The sequence below is a fragment of the Eleutherodactylus coqui genome, chromosome 7 (genome assembly GCF_035609145.1).
Source record: "Eleutherodactylus coqui strain aEleCoq1 chromosome 7, aEleCoq1.hap1, whole genome shotgun sequence".
In the NCBI taxonomy this organism is placed as follows: domain Eukaryota; kingdom Metazoa; phylum Chordata; class Amphibia; order Anura; family Eleutherodactylidae; genus Eleutherodactylus; species Eleutherodactylus coqui.
This window is the reverse complement of record NC_089843.1, coordinates 207,653,494-207,676,171: the sequence shown is the minus strand read 5'-3', so window position 1 is coordinate 207,676,171 and position 22,678 is coordinate 207,653,494. Positions and strand designations below refer to the sequence as shown.

General features: G+C 49.5%; 1 protein-coding gene and 1 long non-coding RNA gene across 13 annotated transcripts in view; one reads left to right on the top strand and one right to left on the bottom strand.

The window, feature by feature from the left end:
* Nucleotides 1–485: 485 nt before the first annotated feature.
* On the bottom strand, nt 486–6,604 carry LOC136573097 (uncharacterized). Its single transcript, XR_010785853.1, has 6 exons — nt 6,461–6,604; nt 5,844–5,934; nt 4,018–4,069; nt 2,583–2,679; nt 2,308–2,347; nt 486–591 (listed from the first exon to the last, which is right to left on the bottom strand). It is a non-coding gene; the product is annotated as an uncharacterized lncRNA (long non-coding RNA).
* A 225-nt stretch (nt 6,605–6,829) lies between these two features.
* Nucleotides 6,830–22,678, top strand: part of SEC31A (SEC31 homolog A, COPII coat complex component) — a 55,993-nt gene continuing 40,144 nt past the window's right edge. For 4 of the 12 annotated variants that reach the window (XM_066574271.1, XM_066574265.1, XM_066574262.1 and 1 more), the window contains exons 1-5: nt 6,834–7,018; nt 14,701–14,780; nt 16,490–16,613; nt 19,345–19,543; nt 21,233–21,328. In XM_066574271.1, the coding sequence (XP_066430368.1) occupies nt 14,702–14,780; nt 16,490–16,613; nt 19,345–19,543; nt 21,233–21,328 (498 nt within the window). In that variant the 5' untranslated portion in view covers nt 6,834–7,018; nt 14,701. Of the gene's footprint in view, nt 7,019–14,700; nt 14,781–16,489; nt 16,614–19,344; nt 19,544–21,232; nt 21,329–22,678 lie in introns of all 12 variants that reach the window. The other 8 variants (XM_066574270.1, XM_066574269.1, XM_066574268.1 and 5 more) reach the window with 6 other exon arrangements.

Sequence of the window (22,678 nt, the reverse complement as noted above, 5' to 3'; positions counted from 1 at the left end):
AGGCACCATTCGGGTCCCTCTTGCTGCTCTCCAGCAGTCTTCCGTGTTGTCCTCAGCAGTAGCACAGCATTGTCTTCCTGCTAATGTGAGTTGAATACCCCGCCTCCAGCAAGAGAATGCTGTGATTGGCTTAGGGCCACAGCCTCAGCCAGCATTACAGCCAATCACTGAATTCTCTTGCTGGAGGCGGGGTATTCAACCCACATTACCAGGAAGAGAATGCTCTCAGCACTGAAGAGGACACAAAGGACTGCTACAGAGGTGTGCCCCATGTAGTGTGGCTAGGGCTTTGTATTAGGGTAGGGCTTATTTTGGGGGAAGCAGTAGCACTGATATATTATGTGTCAACCTTTCCTTCGTAGTTGCAAGCTCTTGCAGGCCCTCAACCCTACTGATCGGATTAGTTTTATACTGTCTCATGTCTGACGTCATCTCAGTAAAGCACTGCAGAATATGTTGGCGCTATAGAAAGACTTGAAGACGACTTCATGTTGAATACTTTAATGATAGAAATACAAGTAGTACACGGCCGGAGATAAACCCACACGGGACCCATCTGTTCTTCAGGCTGCAGCGGCGTCTTCTGTTCAGCTGTTGGAACAAAGTCACTTTATCACCATTTGCCAATATTAGGAGGGCTGGGCAGAAGCGGAGGCACCCAGAACTATTTAGGATGAGCCCTTTTATGTCAGAATATCCCACATGGGCATGGGTATTATGTTGGCCACTTTTGCTGTATATGCGCCACCTTGCTGGTATCTCCACAAGTGTTACAGAAGGAGCCATGCGTAGCACTTTTTTTTAGGACTGATGCAACAATGGAAATCCTCTTTGTAAACATTTGGGGTGGGGTGTATTAGGCTGAGCGGGGTAGACCTGTGCCTTTTCAGCCTAACATACTATTACTATGTGTATTATGGTGCTGCAGACTCTACAACAAGAGGGTTTTAAAAATGTCTACCTCTAGTGTTCTCCCGTTTTCTGAATGGGGCCATCAGTAACACTGTTGACGGATGCACCTCACTTGTGGTCGGTGTCCATGGCATGGGGTAACCATATGAGCTCAATAGTCATTTTTTCTTTAAAGAGCCTGTCACCATCTTTTGGCACCTCAGAGGGCAGCACAAGATAATGACAGTCAACAATTACAGTGATGCATCTTCTGTGTGAATCTGTGCAGTAGTTTTGGAGAAACTTGCCTTATATAGGCAGTAAATGCAAAGAGGACTACTTTCAAGTAGTCATTGATATTCATGAGCTGCAGCATAGCTACACCCACCCTGCGCTCCAGCCACTGATTGACAGCTGTCTGCCTATTACTGTGACTAGGGCCACCTGTCAGTCATTGGCTGGGGTGGCTAGATGCACCTCATGAATATCCAGGGCTACAACTAATTAAATGCAAGTTTCTCCAGAAATACTGCTAATGTCTGCTGTGTGACAGGCAAAACTTGGGCTGCAAAAAGATGGAAAACTCTTTAATTACCCCCTAACCACCACAAGGCTGGCTTCACATGGCAGTTGCACAATGGGCATGGCGTTTTTGCACATTTTCATTTTATTGTATTTTTGGGGGCGTATTTGCACATGCAGGCTTCTTTATTTCAATGGCCGATAGGCTTAATATGGGCTAACTGGTGTCTAACACACTAAAATAGAACATGCTGCAGTTTTTTGGCACAACCAAAAATGCACATTACTGAATCTACTGAAGTCAGTGGGTTCTACTGAGTGCATAATGTGCACCCACAATACACCGCACCAGCTAGTTAATGTGAATAAGCCCCAAGATTCAACATTATGATTTAGTAAGACTTTGTTCTGAGTTTCACTTTCCCCCCCAATCCCCACAGGGAACAACTAGCAATGCTTTGATCGCTCCTGCAGTATGATGTAATGCCATAGCATTACATCATACTGCAATCTGAGAGGCAGTCTATCAAGCCACCCCACGGGAATGGCTTGATGGGCAGTCTGCTATGACAGCCCTAGGGCTTTTCAGAAAGCCCCCAGCTGCTATGACACCCACACGCAGGGTTGCCGAGGGCTGTTCAGGGCATTTTAAAGGGTTAATGGTATTAACCAGCAGCGGATTGCAGCTATTACCCATGGGTGTCAGCTGTAATTAACAGCTGACGTCAGCGCTGTATGAAGGTCGCCCCACGATCTCTTCATACAGTTAAGTCCTGCAGGGTCAGTCCATGTATGTCCTGGAGTGGGAAGGGGGTCAAGACTCTTGTCATTTTAATGGTTCCCTGAAAAGTTGATGCCACTCAAGAATCCCTACAAACATCGTCCAAACATTACCTGGAGTTCGGCAGAAGACTCCATGCTGCTTGCTTTTCACCTATGAAACAAAAGTGATCAAGTTGTCAAAAAGTAAAAAATAAGTTGTTAAAGAAAAAAAAAAAGCCTTATGTCCTCATATAGAGAAGAGCAATCATGTGTATCAGGATGTGAACAGCAGTAAGAGGTTCTAATCATTGGACATAGCACTCTATATACACACCAACCATCTCCCGATTATACAAGAGACGACACCAGTGAGCACACAGCATGGTGAGAGCTTAACTAGGACTTACCTGTTACCTTTGTGAAGGCGGCTCTCCGGGCAGGGTGCGTTCACACGGGCGAGGAGCGCGATATTGGTCTGCGGGTCGCACTTGTAGAATTGCAATTCTGAACGAGAACACAAAGTTTGATTAAAAAGGCTTCACATTACATCCATGTAGACTTTAATAGTCGCTTCCATTTCTAGGTTAGACCCGCGCACAAGGAAGCTTTAAGGGGTTATCTCAATCTTCTGACTAGAGATGAGCGAACGTACTCGTTAAGGGCGATTTCGCAAGAGAGCATTGCTATTTGAGTACCTGACTACTCGAGCGAAAAGATTCAGGGGGCGCCGGGGGGTTACAGAGGGGAGTGCAAGCTCCCCCTGTCCCCCCCCCCTCCCCCCCCAAAATCTTTTTACCCGAGCAGCCAGGTACTCGAAAATAGCGATGCAAGATTGCGAAATCGCCCTTAACGAGTACGTTCGCTCATCTCTACTCCAGACGCATCCCTCCATCCTGGCCGCACGAGTAACGCAATGTACAGAATGTCGAGAGATGTGCCCGGTCTCAGCATTCAGTTGCTGCATGCATTTACTCTGAGCCATCACTCGAAATTCCTGTGAGCCACTGAGATTGTGAGCGGTGTAAGAGGGTCTTGAGACGTGGAGGAAGGTAGAAGTAAACAAGCAGGGGAGTATAACATGGACAGAGCAGATTGAGTTGGTGCGACAGACATACACCCACCTCGAATTCCCCATTTATACAGAAGTGTTGCCCGACAGCCCATCCCAGCAATGTTGGCTTTTGTGCTGTTACACAGGAGTGGGTATTGCTGGCATCACCAACAGCACTGCCAGAATGGAGGGGGTGCGGGGCAAGGAGTGTTCTACCCCTGCCAGCCTCCACTAACTGTAATGCAGGCAGTCGTTCAGTGTTCTGCACGCAGAAACCAAACGTCTCAACAGTTCTCGCTCATGGGACGCCCCGTACAAACAGGCCATAAGTAGACGGCCGCACCGCTCACCCGTGGGGCGGCACAGATCAGTAACCAGATGCCCCTCAGAGTTACAGTATACACAAGAAAGGGCTGCCCGCTGATCACTGGAACCGGGAAAGATTTTTTTTTTGCTTAAAGAGACTAAATCCAACATTTGTATTAATTAAATCCAGATAGAAACATTTCCCAGTTTAATTTCCAATTAGAGTTTTTTTTATTCTGTTCTCTATACGTGAGAATACTCGTCTGTACAAGTATCTGCCCGCGGATCAGTTAGTGGCGATGTCACACGCTCAAAGGAGAATCGGCTCGTGTAAAAGGGGCGTAATACAGCAACAGGCAAAACTAAGCCAGGAAAGTAACAAATGTACATTATATCCACAGTACTGCCAACAACCACTCAGATGCCGCTGATCAGGTGGCACAATCACAGGTCAACATCCCTGCTAGGTGATGTGGAGAGCTTACCTGTCCAGGATGAAGCCAGCCCTGATGAATCCAGCCATCCATATATCAGGTCCTGTCAAGAGTGAAAAAAAATTAGCACCTTTACCATAATCCCCACAATCACTTGGGAACCATACATGAACCCACCGAGAGGCCCGTACTGCATTCCCCTTCACTCTCAGGTCGGGTCCCTGATCAAACTGATGGTATGGCCTGAGCAATATGCAATCACTACAGTATGGAAGAACCCATTAAAAAGGAGGGGGGGGGGGGTGTTAACAGTCACTACAAGGCAGCCAACTCACATTCTTGTCACAACTTTTGTTAGGGCTTATTTGCACAAGAGATCTTCAGACACATTGACCCATTAGTCAGCAGGACTAGTCAGACTTTTTAAACAGTAACTGCAGCACGTTCTACTCTGACTTAACTTCTCTAAGTCACTGACCGATCATAAGGTCTTTTGTACAAGACAATACTTGCAGATACATGCAATGCATACAGATGTCAATTTATAGTTAGTTCATGTACCAAAAAAAAACCCCAGCGTGAATCAGTGCCTAGGCTGCTGTAATCACAGGACTGTATTAACCAGCAAGTTCCTTCTACAGACCGCTTGTAATTCTGTTTGTGTAAGACACAAGTCATTTAAGTACTCCTCACTGCTGCAGTGATCCAAGCCTCTGCCATATAGAAGCAGCGGACAGCCAAACCGCTCTTATTTAGAGCTCAAAATCTTTAATTTAAATGGATTATGTCACCATGTTTTGCACCCCTCCCTTAGAGCCCCATAAGCTAGCGTCCGTCACACCGATTACTGCACAGATCCAAGCAGCAGACCTCACTCTAGTTTTGGGGGAACTCGTATTACAGTGTTTCCCCCAAAATAAGACAGTGTCTTATATTCATTTTTGTTCAAAAAGGTTTAACTTTTTTACATGTATAGCTGCCTGGACACTATTTTAATTGACTTTTTAAATTAACTGCTTAATTTTGGAGTAGGGCTTATATTTCAAGCATCCTCAAAAAGCCTGAAAACTCATTTTGCAGCCTCAAAAATTCTGGAAAATCATGCTAGGTCTTATTTTCAGGGAAACAGAGTAGTGGCATCCAGACGGAATGCATATTCAGATTCAAGTCCTGCATATTCATGAGCTGCAGGCTAGCCACACCCACCCCACCCATAACTGGCAGCTCCCTGTGCACAGTAATAAGCAGAGAGCTACCGGTCAGTGGCCTCCGTGCAGGATGGGTGCAGCTAGTCGGCGGCTCATAAATATCCAGGACTACTTCAACTAGTCGTCTATACATGAGCTGCTAATAAAATGCAAGTTTCTCCAAAACTCCTGCACGGATCCCCACAGCAGACATCAGTTTGACTGTCACGACCCTGAGAGAGGGGTGCAAGAACATGGCGACGGTCTAGACTTCAGAGCCCAAACCCAAAGAAATTGTAAGCGGAACTTCTAAGGGCCCTTTTTACGTGAGCCGATAATCTGAATGATCATTCCGTGTGAATGCCTGCAGCGATTGCTTCTCGCTCCTCCATGCAGGAAACACGCATCGTTCCGTGTAAACAGGCAGTATCACTTCTGAAGACCGCCTACTGCGAACGGAGGCTGCAGTGATCCCCGGACCGCACTAACAGCCCAGGAACGACCCGTCATCGGTGCCCGGCAGCATGTATGGGCGCCCCAGGAGTGGGCAGCCATCCTCAGCCAGTCCAGTGCTAATCACGGTGCATCATGATGTGAACAGCAGTAAAGAGGCTTCATCATCGGACGCCGGACACCGGGTGACGGCCGCCGTTTGGTGTACTGCAGGGACGTAGGATGTAGGGTACTCACTTGTCAGGGCTGCGCCCCATCGCTCACGGAGGCCTCCTTACTTCCCAAACGCCCATCTCTGCTGCGATGAGACGGATCATCATCTTATAGCCTGAAATACAAGGAGTCACATTAAGATCCGTGCGTGTATAAGGCTGCCATCACATCTGCAGGGGGCGCTCTGTTCAGGAAATCCCCCCGGCCGAATGGAACCAGACAGCATGGAACTGCCCCCATTGACTTTAATGGAGTCCGATTGGTTTCTGCTCAGCTGCCCGGCACTCTACCAACAGAAAAGCCTTATGCAGCGCCATTCCTTCTGGTATTGCGGTGTATCAGGGGGTCTAACGTTAGGGACCTCAGGTCTTCCCACGGCGCATCCTCAGCTATAATCACAGCCATCATGATGGGAGCAGCAAGGTTAATCCCTGGATGGGGACCATGCAGCACCTACTGAAGTGGGGCCGGCGACTCACCCCAAGACCTGGAGACCAGATGACATCGCAGAACATACTATTCTAGCCCCCATTACAGACCAAACATGAATATGCATGCAAAAAACCCCAAAACACAGAATGTCCAAATACACAAACCACAAGCACCGTGTGAGCGCTCACTGCCCTATGGTGAGGACCCACCTCGGAGAATGCCCGACCAGACTCCATACTGAGCTGCTGCTGGACAGCACACGGCCACACTCTAAGCCCGCAGACCCGCCAGCAGCACATCCTTCCCCTGCCGAGTCCAGGAACAAATGGTCGCTCCACTCTCCGCCACGAGGTTATAGCGTGTGACGTTCTCAGGTCACGTGCAGGACGTCGCAGCTTGAAGGACGTGCTTACGTTTCGCGTACGTCACTTCCTGCATTCACCAACGGCCATATTTGTTTCTGGCGCTCTAGTCCTTCGGTTCCCGTTCTACAGCAGTACAGCTGGTGAGCTGTAGGCGTGACGTCCGCAGGACAAGGCGGACGTAATAGCGGCACAGCGGGGCGCTTCCTGTAGTGCCGCTACAGGCCAGTGTGGGCGGAGCTCTGGTTGCCACGTTGAGTTGGACGTGGAGGGGCGGGGCTCTGAAGAGCCGGGTGAGGAAGAGGCCGGTGGGACGTCAGCACAGCCCGGAGCCGCACTCACTGCCATTCCCGGAGCCCGCAAGGGGTTGTGTTGTGTCCGAAGCCGGCCCTGTCCCGAGAGCAGGTGAGAGGTGGCGGCACGCTGGAGGAGCACTGGGTGCCCTGCTGGCACTGCACAGGGGGCAAGATGGCATCAGCTGGAGGGAGATGGTGTGCAGGGCACTGGGTGGTGAGGTGTCACCAGGCTGTTCAGCACCTGGCGTCTCTGCAGGATGATGCTGGCAGAAATAACCCTGCAGGTGGGCACAGATCTCCCTTCGCCCGCCGCAGGTGGGCACGGATCTCCCTTCGCCCGCCGCAGGTGGGCACAGATCTCCCCTCGCCTGCCGCAGGTGGGCACGGATCTCCCCTCTCCCGCCCGCTGCAGGTGGGCACGGATCTCCCCTCTCCCGCCCGCTGCAGGTGGGCACGGATCTCCCCTCTCCCGCCCGCTGCAGGTGGGCACGGATCTCCGCTCTCCCGCCCGCTGCAGGTGGGCACAGATCTCCCCTTGCCCGCTGCAGGTGGGCACAGATCTCCCCTTGCCCGCTGCAGGTGGGCACAGATCTCCCCTCGCCCGCCGCAGGTGGGCACGGATCTCCCCTCTCCAGCCCGCCGCAGGTGGGCATGGGTCCCCCCTCTACCCCCGCAGGTGGGCACGGATCCCCTCTTGGCCCCCCTAATATTCCTCGCCTCCTCATTCTCCTTCCATTTCTTCCTGCTTGGTGTTATATATTCCGTAAGATCCCTCCAGTAATGGCGCAGTGACACAGCGTGACCTGTTTTTTTTTTTTTTTGCAGAAGAATAGCGCAGTCGGCAGTGTAATTTTTCCGTAAAAACCCATAAATCTGATGGTCTGGAAGCAAACGGAGGTCTTTCTGTTCGCTATACGTGGTTTTTGTTTGTTTTTTTAAATCCCTTTGAAATCAATGGGGGGGAAAAACGGATCATTTTTTCCCTGTTTTTTTACTTTTGTTCCTCTAAAAACAGAGCAGAGAGACGGAAACCCAGAACTGGCCCTAACGCCGAACTGGCCCTAACGCCGAACTGGCCCTAACGCCGAACTGGCCCTAACGCCGAACTGGCCCTAACGCCGGCGAGAGAGTGACCGAATAGTGGTTCTTGTAGACCTAAAGATCTGGATTTCATCTTTTATACTGAAGTTCTTCTGCATTGCCGGTAGATTCTCTGCTCGTTACCGGCTACCGATCCCTTCTCTAGAACTATCGGCTGCTGATGACTTATCAGGTCTGAAGTTTTCAATTCACTGACTGCTAGCAGTGGCTTCGCATCAGAGAGGCTCCTGTCCTCAGAGCATAGGGATATGACGGGGGGCAAACCCCTGACGAGGAAACAGGAACTATTTATGTGGTCAGCTAGTCAGCGAGCTTCCATTTAACCTGATAAGGACCAAACACCATAAACATGCAGCGCTTGGTCCTGGGCTTTAATGCCGGCTAGTAGTAAAAACACAGCGGGGATTAAAACTCCAGCAATCTCGCAGGAACGGGTCGGGTCCTCGCATGTCAGTGACAGCCGAGGACTCTGAGGAGAAGGCAGATTCGGTTGAAACCATTTCTGCCTTCTCTTTTGCAGCCCACATAGCGGAAAATAAGTGTTATGTGGTGGATAGGAACGCGGAAGTGCCACTATTCACCCAGATTACCAGGTGATCGCCGGGTGCAGCCTGGCACAACAGAGCTCTTATCAGCTCTGTTAGTGACTACGGTCACACTGGGGGGGCATGTTCCCTGTAACTGGGGCTCTGATGGATGCGGCTCCTGTAGATGCCCCAGTTACAGGGAAAAGGTGTGAATGACCGCCAGATGTTTTATATGACGTCATGGGGAACATAGATGGTAAAAACCCGAAAAGATGTTGCTCAAGCGACTTTAGCGCGATAATCGTTTTTCTTTTTTTTACAGCGCAAGGTGATCGCTCAAACGTTGATCGATCACCTTGCGCTGCCAGAGGAGAGTGCAGAAGACAAGTGGGGTGTCCCCGCTTATCTTCTGCATCCAGCTGTTCTCTGCTTGGAGTGCCTGACTGTTATACAGCTGAGCGCTCAGAGCGGAGGATGCAGAAGACAAGTGGGGTGTCCCCGCTTGTCTTCTGCATCCAGCTGTTCCCCACTCGGGATGCCCGGCTGTTTTACAGCCGACCGCTCCGTGTCGGATATGGAGAATGCAGCTGGACCGCTCTGTTCTTCATACCTCACCTGTCATCAGGGAGCGGGATACAGCTGAAACAATAATATCAGCTGTATCCCACTGTGAATCCCTGATAAGGCTCATCGTCAGCACGCTGGAAGACAACGATGAGCGACGGGGTAAGGAAAACTGCGGGATGTCAGTGCAGTTACACACAAGAATAATCGCTCAAAAGACGACTTTTGAGCGATAATCTTTGTGTCTTAATGGGCCAGAATTGCGCTTTTCTTTGGTCATCTCATGTTTAAAAAACCCCATAAAACCTCACTTTTGTAGCTCGGTCTGATTATACCAAAGTTACATTTTTGATCTCTTTCTATTCACTTTCGCCACAGTGTGCAGGCTGTGTAAACAACCCCCCCTCCACCCCCAAACAAATAATGCAGTTGCGTTTTTTTTTTTTTTCCCGTTTTATTCTCTTGTAAAGTTTTTAAAAGTTTTTCATCACATTACATAGTACTATTGAAAAATACAACTCGTCCCGCAAAAAGCAGCCTGCAGGCGTCTACGTGGGGGGGGGGGGGGGATCAATAAAAAAAAGTTTTGGACTGTTTTAAAAGCAGGGAGAAGGAGAAGGCAAAAATGGAAAAAAACAGAAATGTCTGTGTCCTCAAGGGGTTAAATAGAGGCGCTGCTATTCTCCCAGTTAGGCTCTCATTGCTGATTAGCTCTGCTGCACATATAGCAGACGAGGGTCAAAGTGCAAACTTCACTTTATGGCTCAGGGCTTGTCCAGGTGGAGGAACGGGAAGCATTCGACCTGCCATATAAGTTGTTTACACCAAACCGTATCTCGTTGGAACGAGCCGATGACGTCAGAGGTCGCCGTTTATTCGGACACGTCATCAGTGCGTTCGTACGAGAAATCGTTGCGTTTTTCACATTCGCTGTATAAGTGACTGAAGAGCGCCGCTGACACCGACGACTGGTGAACCCGCCCACAATGGGTTTTGGTCCGATGGTGTGGACCTGATCCGGTGCAGTGAATGTCCTGTTGGGGGACTTTATGTTGGGGCAACAAGAAAAAAACTGAAAGCATCGGCGCAGAATTACCTGCGGTGAAGCACATTTCTAGTCATGGACACAACACAGAACACATGAAAGTCATCATTAAGAGGCGATTTCAGATCACAAAGCCATAGAAGAATTTAAATATAAATTTAGAACAGCTTTTGACTTTTTCAACAAAGGGTTAAATTGTTCAAGAGGATTCATGCGTGACTGTAGCAGAGATAACACACTGGTGACCCCCCTAACACTAATTCAGGGACCATAAAACCTTCACATCTATGGCCGCCTGCACACGGGCAGAAATCTCGCGGCGGGGTTATCCGCGGGATTTCTGCCACTGAAAGCCTGCATAGGAGTGCATTACAATACGCACTCCTATGCAGACGGCCGCGGTTTGGCCGCACGAAATGTCGCGCGGCAAACAAACCGCGGCATGTCCTATTTCTGTGCGGGGTTCGCAGAGCCTCGCACAGAAACGTCACTCACCCCGCCGCCGGCTCCGGTCTGCGCCGGCAGCCGGCACATGAAAGAGCCGGGGCCGCCAGGCAGGGGTGAGTACGCGCTCCTCCCTGCAGGCGCTGGGGTCGGGTCCCACGGCGAGAATTCTTGCCGCCGGATCCGACCCGCCCGTCTGCAGGCGGTTTATGGCAGTGGACTATTTAAGTATTTATTTATTTATTTACTAATTCTGATCTGTGTTTTTTTAAGTGCAAATTAATCACATCCATGTCTGTGCCTTGGCATAAGTATCTGTTTATACATATGCATGCCTCTTGGGATCTATTGCATTATGCCTGAGGAAGGACCCTGTGAGGTCTGAAAGCTCGCTGTAACATCATGTCTTTTTGTTAGCCATTAAAAGGTATCCTATCTACAAGATTACTCGGTTTCTCTTGCTGGGACAATCACATTTTGCTCTACTGGCGACACCAGACCAAACTTTTTTCATTGATCCTACATAAAGTGAACGATTTATGATTCAGATGTTGACTGCGTTTACACGGAAGATTTTTGACTCTTTTGAATGATAGTAGTTCACAGATTACACGGCTTTTCTGCCAGAAGTGAGCGCTCGGCAATATTTTTACAAATCGATCAGCATTTGTTTAGCTCTATTTTTCTAGTCCAATCGGTTCTGTATGCGACCATAGGCCACTCTGACACTTCTGTATGCGACTGTAGGCCACCCTCACACTTTTGTATGCGACTGTAGGCCACTCTCACACTTCTGTATGCGACCGTAGGCCACTCTCACACTTCTGTATGCGACCGTAGGCCACGCTCACACTTCTGTATGCGACTGTAGGCCACTCTCACACTTCTGTATGTGACCGTAGGCCACTCTCACACTTCTGTATGCGACCGTAGGCCACGCTCACACTTCTGTATGCGACTGTAGGCCACCCTTACACTTCTGTATGCGACTGTAGGCCACCCTTACACTTCTATATGCGACCGTAGGCCACTCTCACGCTTCTGTATGCGACCGCAGGCCACTCACGCTTCTGTATGTGACCATAGGCCACCCTCACACTTCTGTATGCGACTGTAGGCCACCCTCACACTTCTGTATGCGACTGTAGGCCACCCTTACACTTCTGTATGCGACCGTAGGCCACTCTCGCGCTTCTGTATGCGACCGTAGGCCACTGTCACGCTTCTGTATGCGACCGTAGGCCACTGTCACGCTTCTGTATGCGACCGTAGGCCACTGTCACGCTTCTGTATGCGACCGTAGGCCACTGTCACGCTTCTGTATGCGACCGTAGGCCACTGTCACGCTTCTGTATGCGACCGTAGGCCACTGTCACGCTTCTGTATGCGACCGTAGGCCACTCTCACGCCTCTGTATGCGACCGTAGGCCACTCTCACGCTTCTGTATGCGACCGTAGGCCACTCTCACGCTTCTGTATGCGACCGTAGGCCACTTTCACGCTTCTGTATGCGACCGTAGGCCACTCTCACGCTTCTGTATGCGACCGTAGGCCACTCTCACGCTTCTGTATGCGACCGTAGGCCACTCTCACGCTTCTGTATGCGACCGTAGGCCACTCTCACGCTTCTGTATGCGACCGTAGGCCACTCTCACGCTTCTGTATGCGACCGTAGGCCACTCTCACGCTTCTGTATGCGACCGTAGGCCAATGTCACTCTTCTGTATGCGACCGTAGGCCACTCTGACGCTTCTGTATGCGACCGTAGGCCAATGTCACGCTTCTGTATGCGACCGTAGGCCACTCTGACGCTTCTGTATGCGACCGTAGGCCACTCTGACGCTTCTGTATGCAACCGTGGGCCACTCTCACCCTTCTGTATGCGACCGCGGGCCACTCTCACGCTTCTGTATGCGACCGTGGGCCACTCTCACGCTTCTGTATGCGACCGCGGGCCACTCTGACGCTTCTGTATGCGACCGTAGGCCACTCTCGCTCTTCTGTATGCGACCGTAGGCATCTCTCGCGCTTCTGTATGCGACCGTAGGCCACTCTCACACCTGCGGGTTTTGCCATGTATTTTGCGCCTGCTTAATACGCAGCACTTAAGCTTCATATATTCCAATGGGGCCTCTCACGCTAGCGTTATTGCGCCTCGTGTTGTACACATGCAAAATCACATGCAGCATCTCCTATTTTCGGCATATTTCATGCATAAGTCGCCCATTGAAATGAATAGGGTGCGTAAAAACACAACAGCTTAAGGGCGCCTTTACGCTGTCGCAATTTTCTTGTGGCGATGTTGCAAACGCCAGTGTGATGGGGCCGTAAATACTTGATTGCACGTGCTGTACTGTATTTTTGTACACAGGTATTCTGCCACCGAGAGGGGAAAAAAAAGTTGGGACACCATCAGCTTGTCTGTGTTTTACTGCGCATTTTTTTGCAGGCAAGCGTTCCCAAAGACGCCGCTCTGCACGCAGTAAAACACGTTTTTTCATACACACATGGGAGAGTGGGCTTACAAGTGTAAAATCCTGCTTGGGTCACGCAGCGTTTAATGCTGAGGAGCCGCCCGTAAGCTGGTCTGTTGGCGTGTATGGTGGCGAAATTGTACTAGGCATGACTAGTCAATATATTTTTGTGACCCGAGTCTCACAATGAAGAGGCGGCATCGCTGGCGTTGTGCAACGTTCCCTTCACAGGTTTTTCCTGCCAACGGCCACCCGCTCTTCAGTGAACCGCAGTGCAGGCCCATTGGATGAATAGAGCCACACAACCGGGTGACCATTGCTGCGGCCCCTTCATCCGTGAGATCGGTGGGGGGGTCTCAGAGACATGCGATTTCATCGCGGATGCGAGGCGGTTTTATTTCAAACCCGCCTCGCATCACTTCGGGGAAGTAGCGATCCTCCGGCGGATGTTATTCTCTACCCTTGTTTTCAATGGGGAAACCTCGCATTGCACTGCATTCACCTGGCACGTGGTGCAAAGCTGCCGCCAGCCCCATGGAAGACAATGGGCGATGTGAGGGCACCCCTGAAGATAGGACGTCTCGCAGGAATAGGGTTCATATTTGTGCGTCTCGCAACGCAGAAATCTTGTTCGATTTTCTCAGCAGTGTGAAAACGGCCTTAGGCTGGAAAAAATATGTATGCCCATCTATTACCCCCCAATGTTCCACATCTTAGGGAAAATACTGCCCCCTGTAGTACAACACTAGTAACGGTGACACCTCTAATACTGACCCCCTGTGGTAGCCCACCAGTAATGGTTGACCCCTTCCAATACTGACCCCCTGTGGTAGCCGACTAGTAATGGTGACCCCCTTCAATACTAACCCCTGTGGTACCCCTCGAGTAACGGTGACCCCTGTGGTACCCCATTAGTAACAGTGACCTCTCTAATGTTGCCCCCTGTAGTAACCCACTGGTACCGTAAGTGACCCCCCCCCCCCAATACTGCCCCCTGTGGTACACCACTAGTAACGATAACCCCCTCCAATACTGACCCCTATGGTACCCCACAAGTTATGATGACCCCTCTAATACCGACCACTGTGGTACGCTACTAGTAACGGTAACTCCTCCAATACTGCCTTCTGTAATACTCCACTAGTAATGGTGACCCCCTCCAATACTGCCTTCTGCGGTACCCCACTAGCACGGTGACCCCTCCAGTACTGCCTTCTCCGGTACCCCATTAGTAACGGTGACCCCTCCAGTACTGCCTTCTGCGCTACCCCACTAGCACGGTGACCCCTCCAGTACTGCCTTCTGTGGTACCCCATTAGTAACGGTGACCCAATCAGAGTAGTTACAATTAATAACCCCTTTGCTTTCTATCACGGACCAGTCACTTACCTACTTACCCACAATCCCGTCCACAACAAGCATTCTCATCTTATATACCAACCTTTTATGTGACCCAGTATCCATCGCTAGTGATACTACCGCAATTACTTGTCCAGTTGAGGGCAGACCTATAAGACATGCGCCTAGACATTAGTCCCTAGACCCTTGGATGCCAGGGTGGGCCCCGATGTACTCCAGCTGATGACCTCTCCTTGTGTCCGCGACTTCTCTACATTTTTGTCTTCTTTTTCTGTAGAATGAAGCTAAAAGAAATCGAGTGTACGGCCATGCAGTCCTGGAGCCCCTCGCAGCAGCACCCCATCTACCTGGCCACAGGTGAGTGCACCCAGGATTGTAGATTGTTTTCCTGCCTGCTCTCTGGTATCTGCCGGATTGTTCAATAATACCGGGGAAGTCGTATTGCAACATTCATTATTGCACAGAGAAACTGTTTCCCTTCCTCTTCTGTCGTCGGATCGGTCCGCAGCGCTTACAGGTCACCTTCTTCCCGCGCTTTCACTCCTCTGCAATCAATGGGGTGTCTGAAGCCAAAGCAAAAGAGGGGTTAATTTGATTTCATTTTAAAAACCCCAGAATCTTTCTAGGTTCATTCACATTTGCGTATTTTTGCGGCGTTATGTTAAAAAAAAAAACGCGTCATGTCCTATCATCACGCATATTTACAGCCCAAAACACTGTAGCCCATGGAGCATTTAAATCGCACATGCCTGCGTATAGTGATGCATTTTTATGCCGCACGTGATCACCAGGTCTAATGGCGGAAGGAACGCTTCCGCTTTCTCTCTGCACTACATAGCGCTCATTGAACACTATGTAGCCTGTAAAGCGGAAGTGGTTAAATAACGCTTCTGCCTTCTCCTCCGGGTCCTTGGCTGTGCCTGACAGCCGAGGACCTGACCTGCTCTTGCTTGATTGCAGGAGCTTTAACCCCTTGCCGTACGTTTGTAATCAGCTGGATTTAAAGCCCAGGGCCAGGTGCCATAGACTTACCACGTTGGTCCTTAAAGGGGTTGTCCCGCGAAAGCAAGTGGTGTTATACACTTCTGTATGGCCATATTAATGCACTTTGTAATGTACATTGTGCATTAATTATGAGCCATACAGAAGTTATTCACTTACCTGTTCCGTTGCTGGCGTCCTCGTCTCCATGGTGCCGTCTAATCTTCAGCGTCTAATCTCCCGATTAGACGCGCTTGCGCAGTCCGGTCTTCTCCCTTCTGAATGGGGCCGCTCGTGCCGGAGAGCTGCTCCTCGTAGCTCCGCCCCGTCACGTGTGCCGATTCCAGCCAATCAGGAGGCTGGAATCGGCAATGGAACGCACAGAGCCCACGGTGCACCGAGGGAGAAGACCTGCAGTCCACCGTGGGTGAAGATCCCGGCGGCCATCTTCGCAAGGTAAGTAAGAAGTCACCGCAGCGCGGGGATTCGGGTAAGTACTATCCGTTTTTTTTTTTTAAACCCCTGCATCGGGTTTGCCTCGCGCCCAACGGGGGGGGGCTATTGAAAAAAAAAAAAACCCGTTTCGGCGCAGGACAACCCCTTTAACAGGTTAAGCAATCTGTGTTGAGGTCGTATTCAGATGTTCGTCATTTTGGGTCTTACCGGATCCGTAGCTTTAGTGCCAGACTGTAGAAGTATCCTGCCAACAGTTTTGTTTGGAAAGGATTAGCTGCTTTGCCCCGACCGGATCCGGTCCCAGTCCTGACATTTAATGTACAGCTTTATTACGGTTGTTTCAGACTCAGGTTTATTTGGGAAAAATGCCACTGTAGCTTTAAATGCAGTTTTTGCGCCAAAGTCATAAGTGGAGCCAGCATGTAGACCCGTCATCAATATTTCCCATTCCGCTTTGAATCCACTTCTGGCTTTGACTCAAAAACTGGGAAAAAAAAAAAAAAATTGCTGACATGTTCTAAAAATATAACATTGTCCGTAGATGTCCCGAGATGAGTGGGGCGAGACGGGCAGCTGCGAAAAAAGACAAAAACCCCTTTGTGACCTTTTTGTAATCTTTTTACCTCTAGGTACCTCGGCCCAGCAGCTGGACGCCACCTTCAGTACAAATGCATCCTTGGAGATTTTTGAACTGGATTTGGACGATCCATCGCTGGAGATGAAGTCATGCGCTTCTTTCACATCCTCTCACAGGTATTGATAAATGCAGCTTCTGCTATACGTCCCACCGGGCAGCTACATGGGCTATACCTGGTAATTTAGCGGTGCTGTCATCAAGACTTCACTATAGTTTTTGTTGACCATTGATATCTAGTCATGGCTGAAGCAGTTTGCTCCCCTCCAGTCCGACAGCCTCTTCCTGCTTCTGACACTGCCATGTGTTTGCCTGTCATAAGGAAGGGGATTGTTTCTCCTTAAGGAGAGCACCTAGAAGGTGTGAGGAGACTTCTAAGGCCATGCATGCTCCTCTGGGAAAGCCGGCAGAGGTATTGTTGCATCTTCCCATTTGCGTATTTCCCAGAAGAGCATGCATGGCCTTAGAAGTCTCCTCACACTTTCTAGGTGCTCTCCTTAAGGAGAAACAATACCCTTCCTGACTCACATGTATAGGTCTCTCTCTAGCCAAGTCAGAAACCTTCTGCACACTGATGAGGGGTAATCGCCTTGAAACGGCTGTCTGTGTATGGTTATTCTGACTTTGACTCACAATTCCCAGTCATTGTTATAAGACTTGTTTAAAAAAAAAAAGTCTAACACTAACTTGCAGGAATGCTGCCTTCCAATAGGTGGCGCTGCAGAAGTATTGTTCCATCTTCCCATTTGCATATTTCTCAGAGGGGCTTGCATGGCCTTATAAGTCTCCACACACCTTCTAGGTGCTCTAAGGGGAAACTCTCTAGGTGCTCTAACTAAGGAGATCCTTGTCTATTGGCCCCTCAGTAACCAAGCCAGAGACCTACTGCACATTGATGAGGGGTAATCACCACAAAACAGCTGTCTGTGTATGGTTATTCTGGCTTTGGCTCTCAATTCCCTGTCATTGTTCTAAGGGCTCACACCCAGTGGCGTTTTTATTTCTTGTGCTGCGAGAGAGAGTGAAAGCACTCGCCTCGCAGCGCAAAAAGAAAAACGCTGCGATATCGCCAGTGTTGTCAATGGGGCCAGCGGCAGCAGCACTAGCCCCCTTAAAAACATAGAGTATATCGTGGACTTCTTGCTTTCAGTGGGGTTGGCGCTGCTGCTGGCTCCATTGAAAGCAGTGGTTTTGTGGCAACCCCCGAATATTGATTTTCGGGGAAGGGTTTGAATTTTAAGCCCTTCCCTGAAAAATCATTCCTAGCTGGTAAAAAAAAACAAAAAAAATCTTCACTCACCTCTCTGCCGCTCAGGCACGTCCTCCAGCTGGCTCCCCTGCACTGCTGTCCAGCACTTTCAGCATCCCCGCCTCCTAAAGGAACGTGCTGATTGGCTGAGCGCCCAGCCAATTACAGGCAGCGCTTAGCTATTCAGCAATGAAACCACTGCTTTCAATGAAGCCGGTATCTCCGCAGGGATGAAGGAAACTCGTGTGACAGCTGTCGCATCGCAGGGAAAAATATCGCTAGTGGGTGTCCACCCTAAGGCTTGTTTAAAAAATCTGACATTGACTTGCCGGAATGCTGTCTTCCAATAGGTGGCGCTGCAGAGGTATTGTTCTATCTTCCCTTTTGCCTGTCATCACACCTACATGCAATAACCAAACTTTACCCGAATTCTGATAATCATTTGGCTTAAATGAAAGTTTCTGTGTCGCGCTCAGGCAACAAGCAGTGAGCGGAATCACCCAGTGGGATGGCAACTGGCCGTTGATGTTAACCCTTTCCAATCCAATTTGTATCCTGGTTTGCCTAGGGGGCTTACTCTTTTTCTGCTGTTTTACAATGGTGTTATCTGCTGGCTAAAGCCAGTACTGCATGAGGTGACACGTTGGATAGGCTCCGACAGCAGAGAGGCTGGCCATATACAGTAAGAGAACCCCGACGGACGTCTTCCAACATCGGACATAATGTCTTTAGATGTCAGACAGTGGATTGGAAAGTGTTAAAGGACATGATGGTGATTCAGTAAAATAATGAATGATTAGTTACAACCACTTTCTGTGCCTCGTTAAGGTGCGTTCACACGGTGCAGAAACGCAGCTTAGAGTTACAGCAGGAAATCCGCAGCAGTTTTTTCCCATAACATGTGAATTGGATTAGCTTTAATCCTATTCACCGAAGGCCGGTCTCACACCACTGGATTGAAATTGCGGATTCCTGCACAGTACAATTTTGCGCCCGACGCAGCGTCACGGCCGGGCTCACAGCTGTGATCTGCGGCGGGCCTCTGCTTAGAGCTGTGGGAACCCGGCCTTAATAGTAAATGTGTCCAGTGCAATTGTTTTCGCTTCGTGTGAACACACTCTTAGGGTGGATTCAGACGACCGTATATCGGCCCGGTTTTCACGCCGAGCCGATATACGGTGTCCTCATCTGCAGGGGGAGGAGGATGGAAGAATCAGGAGCAGGAACTGAGCTCCCGCCCCCTCTCTGCCTCCATTCCTCTGCACTATTTGCAACAAAAGGAGGCGGGGCGGGGCTAATTCCGGGAACTTAGCCCCGCCCCTGTCCCGCCTCTCCCCATTGCAAATAGTGCAGAGGGGCGGAGAGGAGGCAGAGAGGGGGCGGGAGCTCAGTGCGCTCCTCCTGGCTCTTCCAGTCCCCCCCGCAGAGAGAGACGCCGTATATCGGCTCGGCGTGAAAACCCAGCCGATTTACGGTCGTCTGAATCCAGCCTTAAGTGAACACCAGAGAACAATACGACTTTTACGCTGCTGTTGCTTCAGCCACCTGAGTGTTTCTATTGACCTTTTTCTTTAATACCATGTGTGTTTCTTACCTTCCAGGTACCATAAACTTATTTGGGGGCCACATAGAATAAACTCGGACAGCAGCGTTTCAGGTGTTCTAATTGCTGGAGGGGAGAATGGAAATGTCATTCTGTATGACCCGGCCAAGATTCTAGCTGGTGACAGTAATGTGCTGATCGCTCAGCAGGATAAACACAGCGGACCGGTCAGAGCTCTGGATGTGAACCCCTTCCAGGTAAGTCCTACCGTTATTGGTGGGTGTTATTATGCATATTGGATCTTTGCCGCACAACTCACTGTTAATCGCTGTGGTCCTTCTGTAAGTACAAGTGAAGTACATAAAAAGCGCTTCGCCTGTCCTTGCTGCAAAGCAATGGCAGTTAGCGGTAAACGGTGCAGGGTTACGGGTTCACAGAGAGGGGTTTGTGGTAGTTTTTTTGTTTTTGGAACCAGAAATAGATACAAAGGATCTGGGAAATCTAATGGAAGGACTTATACGCCTCCTTCCGGCTTAACCCACTCCGGGCTTTAGTTCGGCAAATAACTGCCTCTTTGTGAAACCACCCTGAGGGCCGTTTACACGGAACGATATCCTTAAAAAAAAAAACGTTCAAACAAGCAAAAATGAACAATAATCGTTCAGCGTTAACGGTCAACGACCGATGATAATTGTTCGCTTTTCGTGTCATTCATTTTATGTAGCATAAAAATCCCTGTTGCCTCCTACGGTTTAACCCTTTTCAATCCAATTTGTATCCTGGTTTTCTAGGGGGCTTACTCTTTTTCTGCTGTTACACAACGGCGCTATCTGCTGGCTAAAGCCAGTACTGCATGAGGTGACACGTTGGATAGGCTCTGACAGCAGAGAGGCCGGCAATATACAGTAAGAGAACCCCGACGGACGTCTTCTTTCATTGGAGCTGCACAGCCATAAAGGGGTTGTCCCGCGAAAGCAAGTGGGGTTATACACTTCTGTATGGCCATATTAATGCACTTTGTAATATACATCGTGCATTAATTATGAGCCATACAGAAGTTATTCACTTACCTGTTCCGTTGCTAGCGTCCCCGTCTCCATGGTGCCGTCTAATTTCAGCGTCTAATCACCCGATTAGACGCGCTTGCGCAGTCCGGTCTTCTCCGTGTTGAATGGGGCCGCTCGTGCCGGAGAGCTGCTCCTTGTAGCTCCGCCCCGTCACGTGTGCTGATTCCAGCCAATCAGGAGGCTGGAATCGGCAATGGAGCGCACAGAGCCCACGGTGCACCATGGGAGAAGCCCCGCGGTGCATTGTGGGTGAAGATCCCGGCGGCCATCTTACTAAGGTAAGTAAGAAGTCGCGGGAGCGCGGGGATTCGGGTAAGTACTGGACGTTTTTTTTTTTTTTTACCCCTGCATCGGGTTTGTCTCGCGCCGAACGGGGGGGCTATTGAAAAAAAAAAAAAAAAACGTTTCGGCGCGGGACAACCCCTTTAAATCATAATGTCTTTAGACGTCACACAGTGGATTGGAAAGGGTTAAATGCCGATCGTTCAGGCGTTCTCAGTCACTTATACAGCGAATGGCTGAGCGATTTCTCGTGTAAATGAGCCAACGAGATATAAACAGGCTGCCCGAGCGAACTCTGACCTCGTTCACTCATTCAAACGAAAAATCGGCAGGTCTGAGGAAACCCTCACCTGCTTGCTGCAGCCCATAACGGTCCGCTTAGACCCGCCGATTTCTCGTGTGATATAGATGACCTCTGTTTCCCTGTGTGTGTGTGTGTGTGTGTGTGTGTGTGTATATATAATATGTGTGTGTGTGTGTGTGTGGGGGGGGGGGGTGAATAAATAATGCATCTTTATATCAGTAGTCCATGGGACCTGTGTGAGCCTTACTTTGTACTTTGTAGTTGATCATTTGTGCTTTCCTCTTATTCTCTAGACAAACCTTTTTGCTTCCGGTGCCAATGAATCTGAAATCTACATTTGGGATTGTAATAATTTAGCGGTCCCCATGACGCCCGGAGCTAAGTCACAGGTAAGTGGTTTCCCCTATGATCGTGTATAACCTGTGCTTGGTGTTTGTATAGAGGAACACTAAAAGTAAGTTGGAAACAAACTTCTTCTCGGTGTTTGTTACTCTGCAGTATTCTCTGTACGCATCTGAAAAAAACAGCCTTGTTACCTAATGGGTCCTTGACTTTATTAAAGGGACGTTCCTGCAATGCATTATCATAGCGATCATAAAAAGTGTTTAAAAAAATATAGAAATGTAGTGTAAAAAAGGAAAAAAAGCAAACTAAAAAAACATTTTCTTCATTTTGCCTCCTGAGTAATGCAATAAAAGTGATCAATAAAGCTGTACGTCCCCCAAAATGGTTCAGATAAAAACTACAGTTCCTCACGCAAAAAAGAAGCCCCAACGGAGCTCCGTCCATGGAAAAGTCAAAAAGTTACGTGACTTTAAATACAGTGATGTAGAAAAAAAAATTCCCAAAAAGGGTTTCTACTGTGCAAACCCCCCCCCCCCCCCCCCAAAAATAAAAAAAAATATTTTTGCTGTCGTCAAAATCGTTCCGACCCGCAGGAAAAAAAAAAGGTCCTGTCGTTTATGCTGCATGATTGACGCTGCAGAAAAAACAAGGGCAGAACTGAGGTGCTTTCTCTCCCTGCCCTCCAAAAAAAAAGTTAAGAAAAGTTTTTATAGTAGATTTATGTGCACCCAAAAATGGTACCGATATAAAAACTGCAGTTCGCGGCGCAAAAAAAACAAGCCGCCATCTGGCCATGTTGGCGTAAAAATAAAAAAGTTAAGGCTTTAGAAATCTGGAGATGAAAAATCCCCCCTCCCCCCCCCCCCCCCCCAAAAAAAATCGTCACATCCTTATGGCCAAAATAGGCCGTGTCAGGCCGTACCTGCTGGCTCGTCCATGAAGATTCGGGGGGTCGGGGGCAGCGAGGGGGAGCGGAGAGGAGAGTGAGAGGGATCCCTCTTTCTCTCTCCCTCCCGATCCCCTCCGCTCGCCCCCGCGCCACCCCCCCTCCGAATCTTCAGGGATGAGCCAGCAGGTACTTGAAAAAGGCGATGCTCTCTCGAGTATATCGCCTTACCGAGTATACTCGCTCATCTCTAGTTCTGACATAAAAAAAAATGTACTTACCTTGCCGCGCCAGGACCGATCGCCAGGCATGTCCCCTCCGTCGGGCATCTTCTCCTGTGGCTTCTAGAAGCAGAGCTTGAGCCGTCAAAATGAGCGCGTCCTGCTCGGCTCCGTCCGATTGTTTCATTCTAATGGCAGTCCTGCATCTGCCTTATGATGGACTTCCTATGGTGCCAGACGGACCCCCTTAACTTTAGTAGAGCCCATCGGAGCTCCGTGCTGGTGTC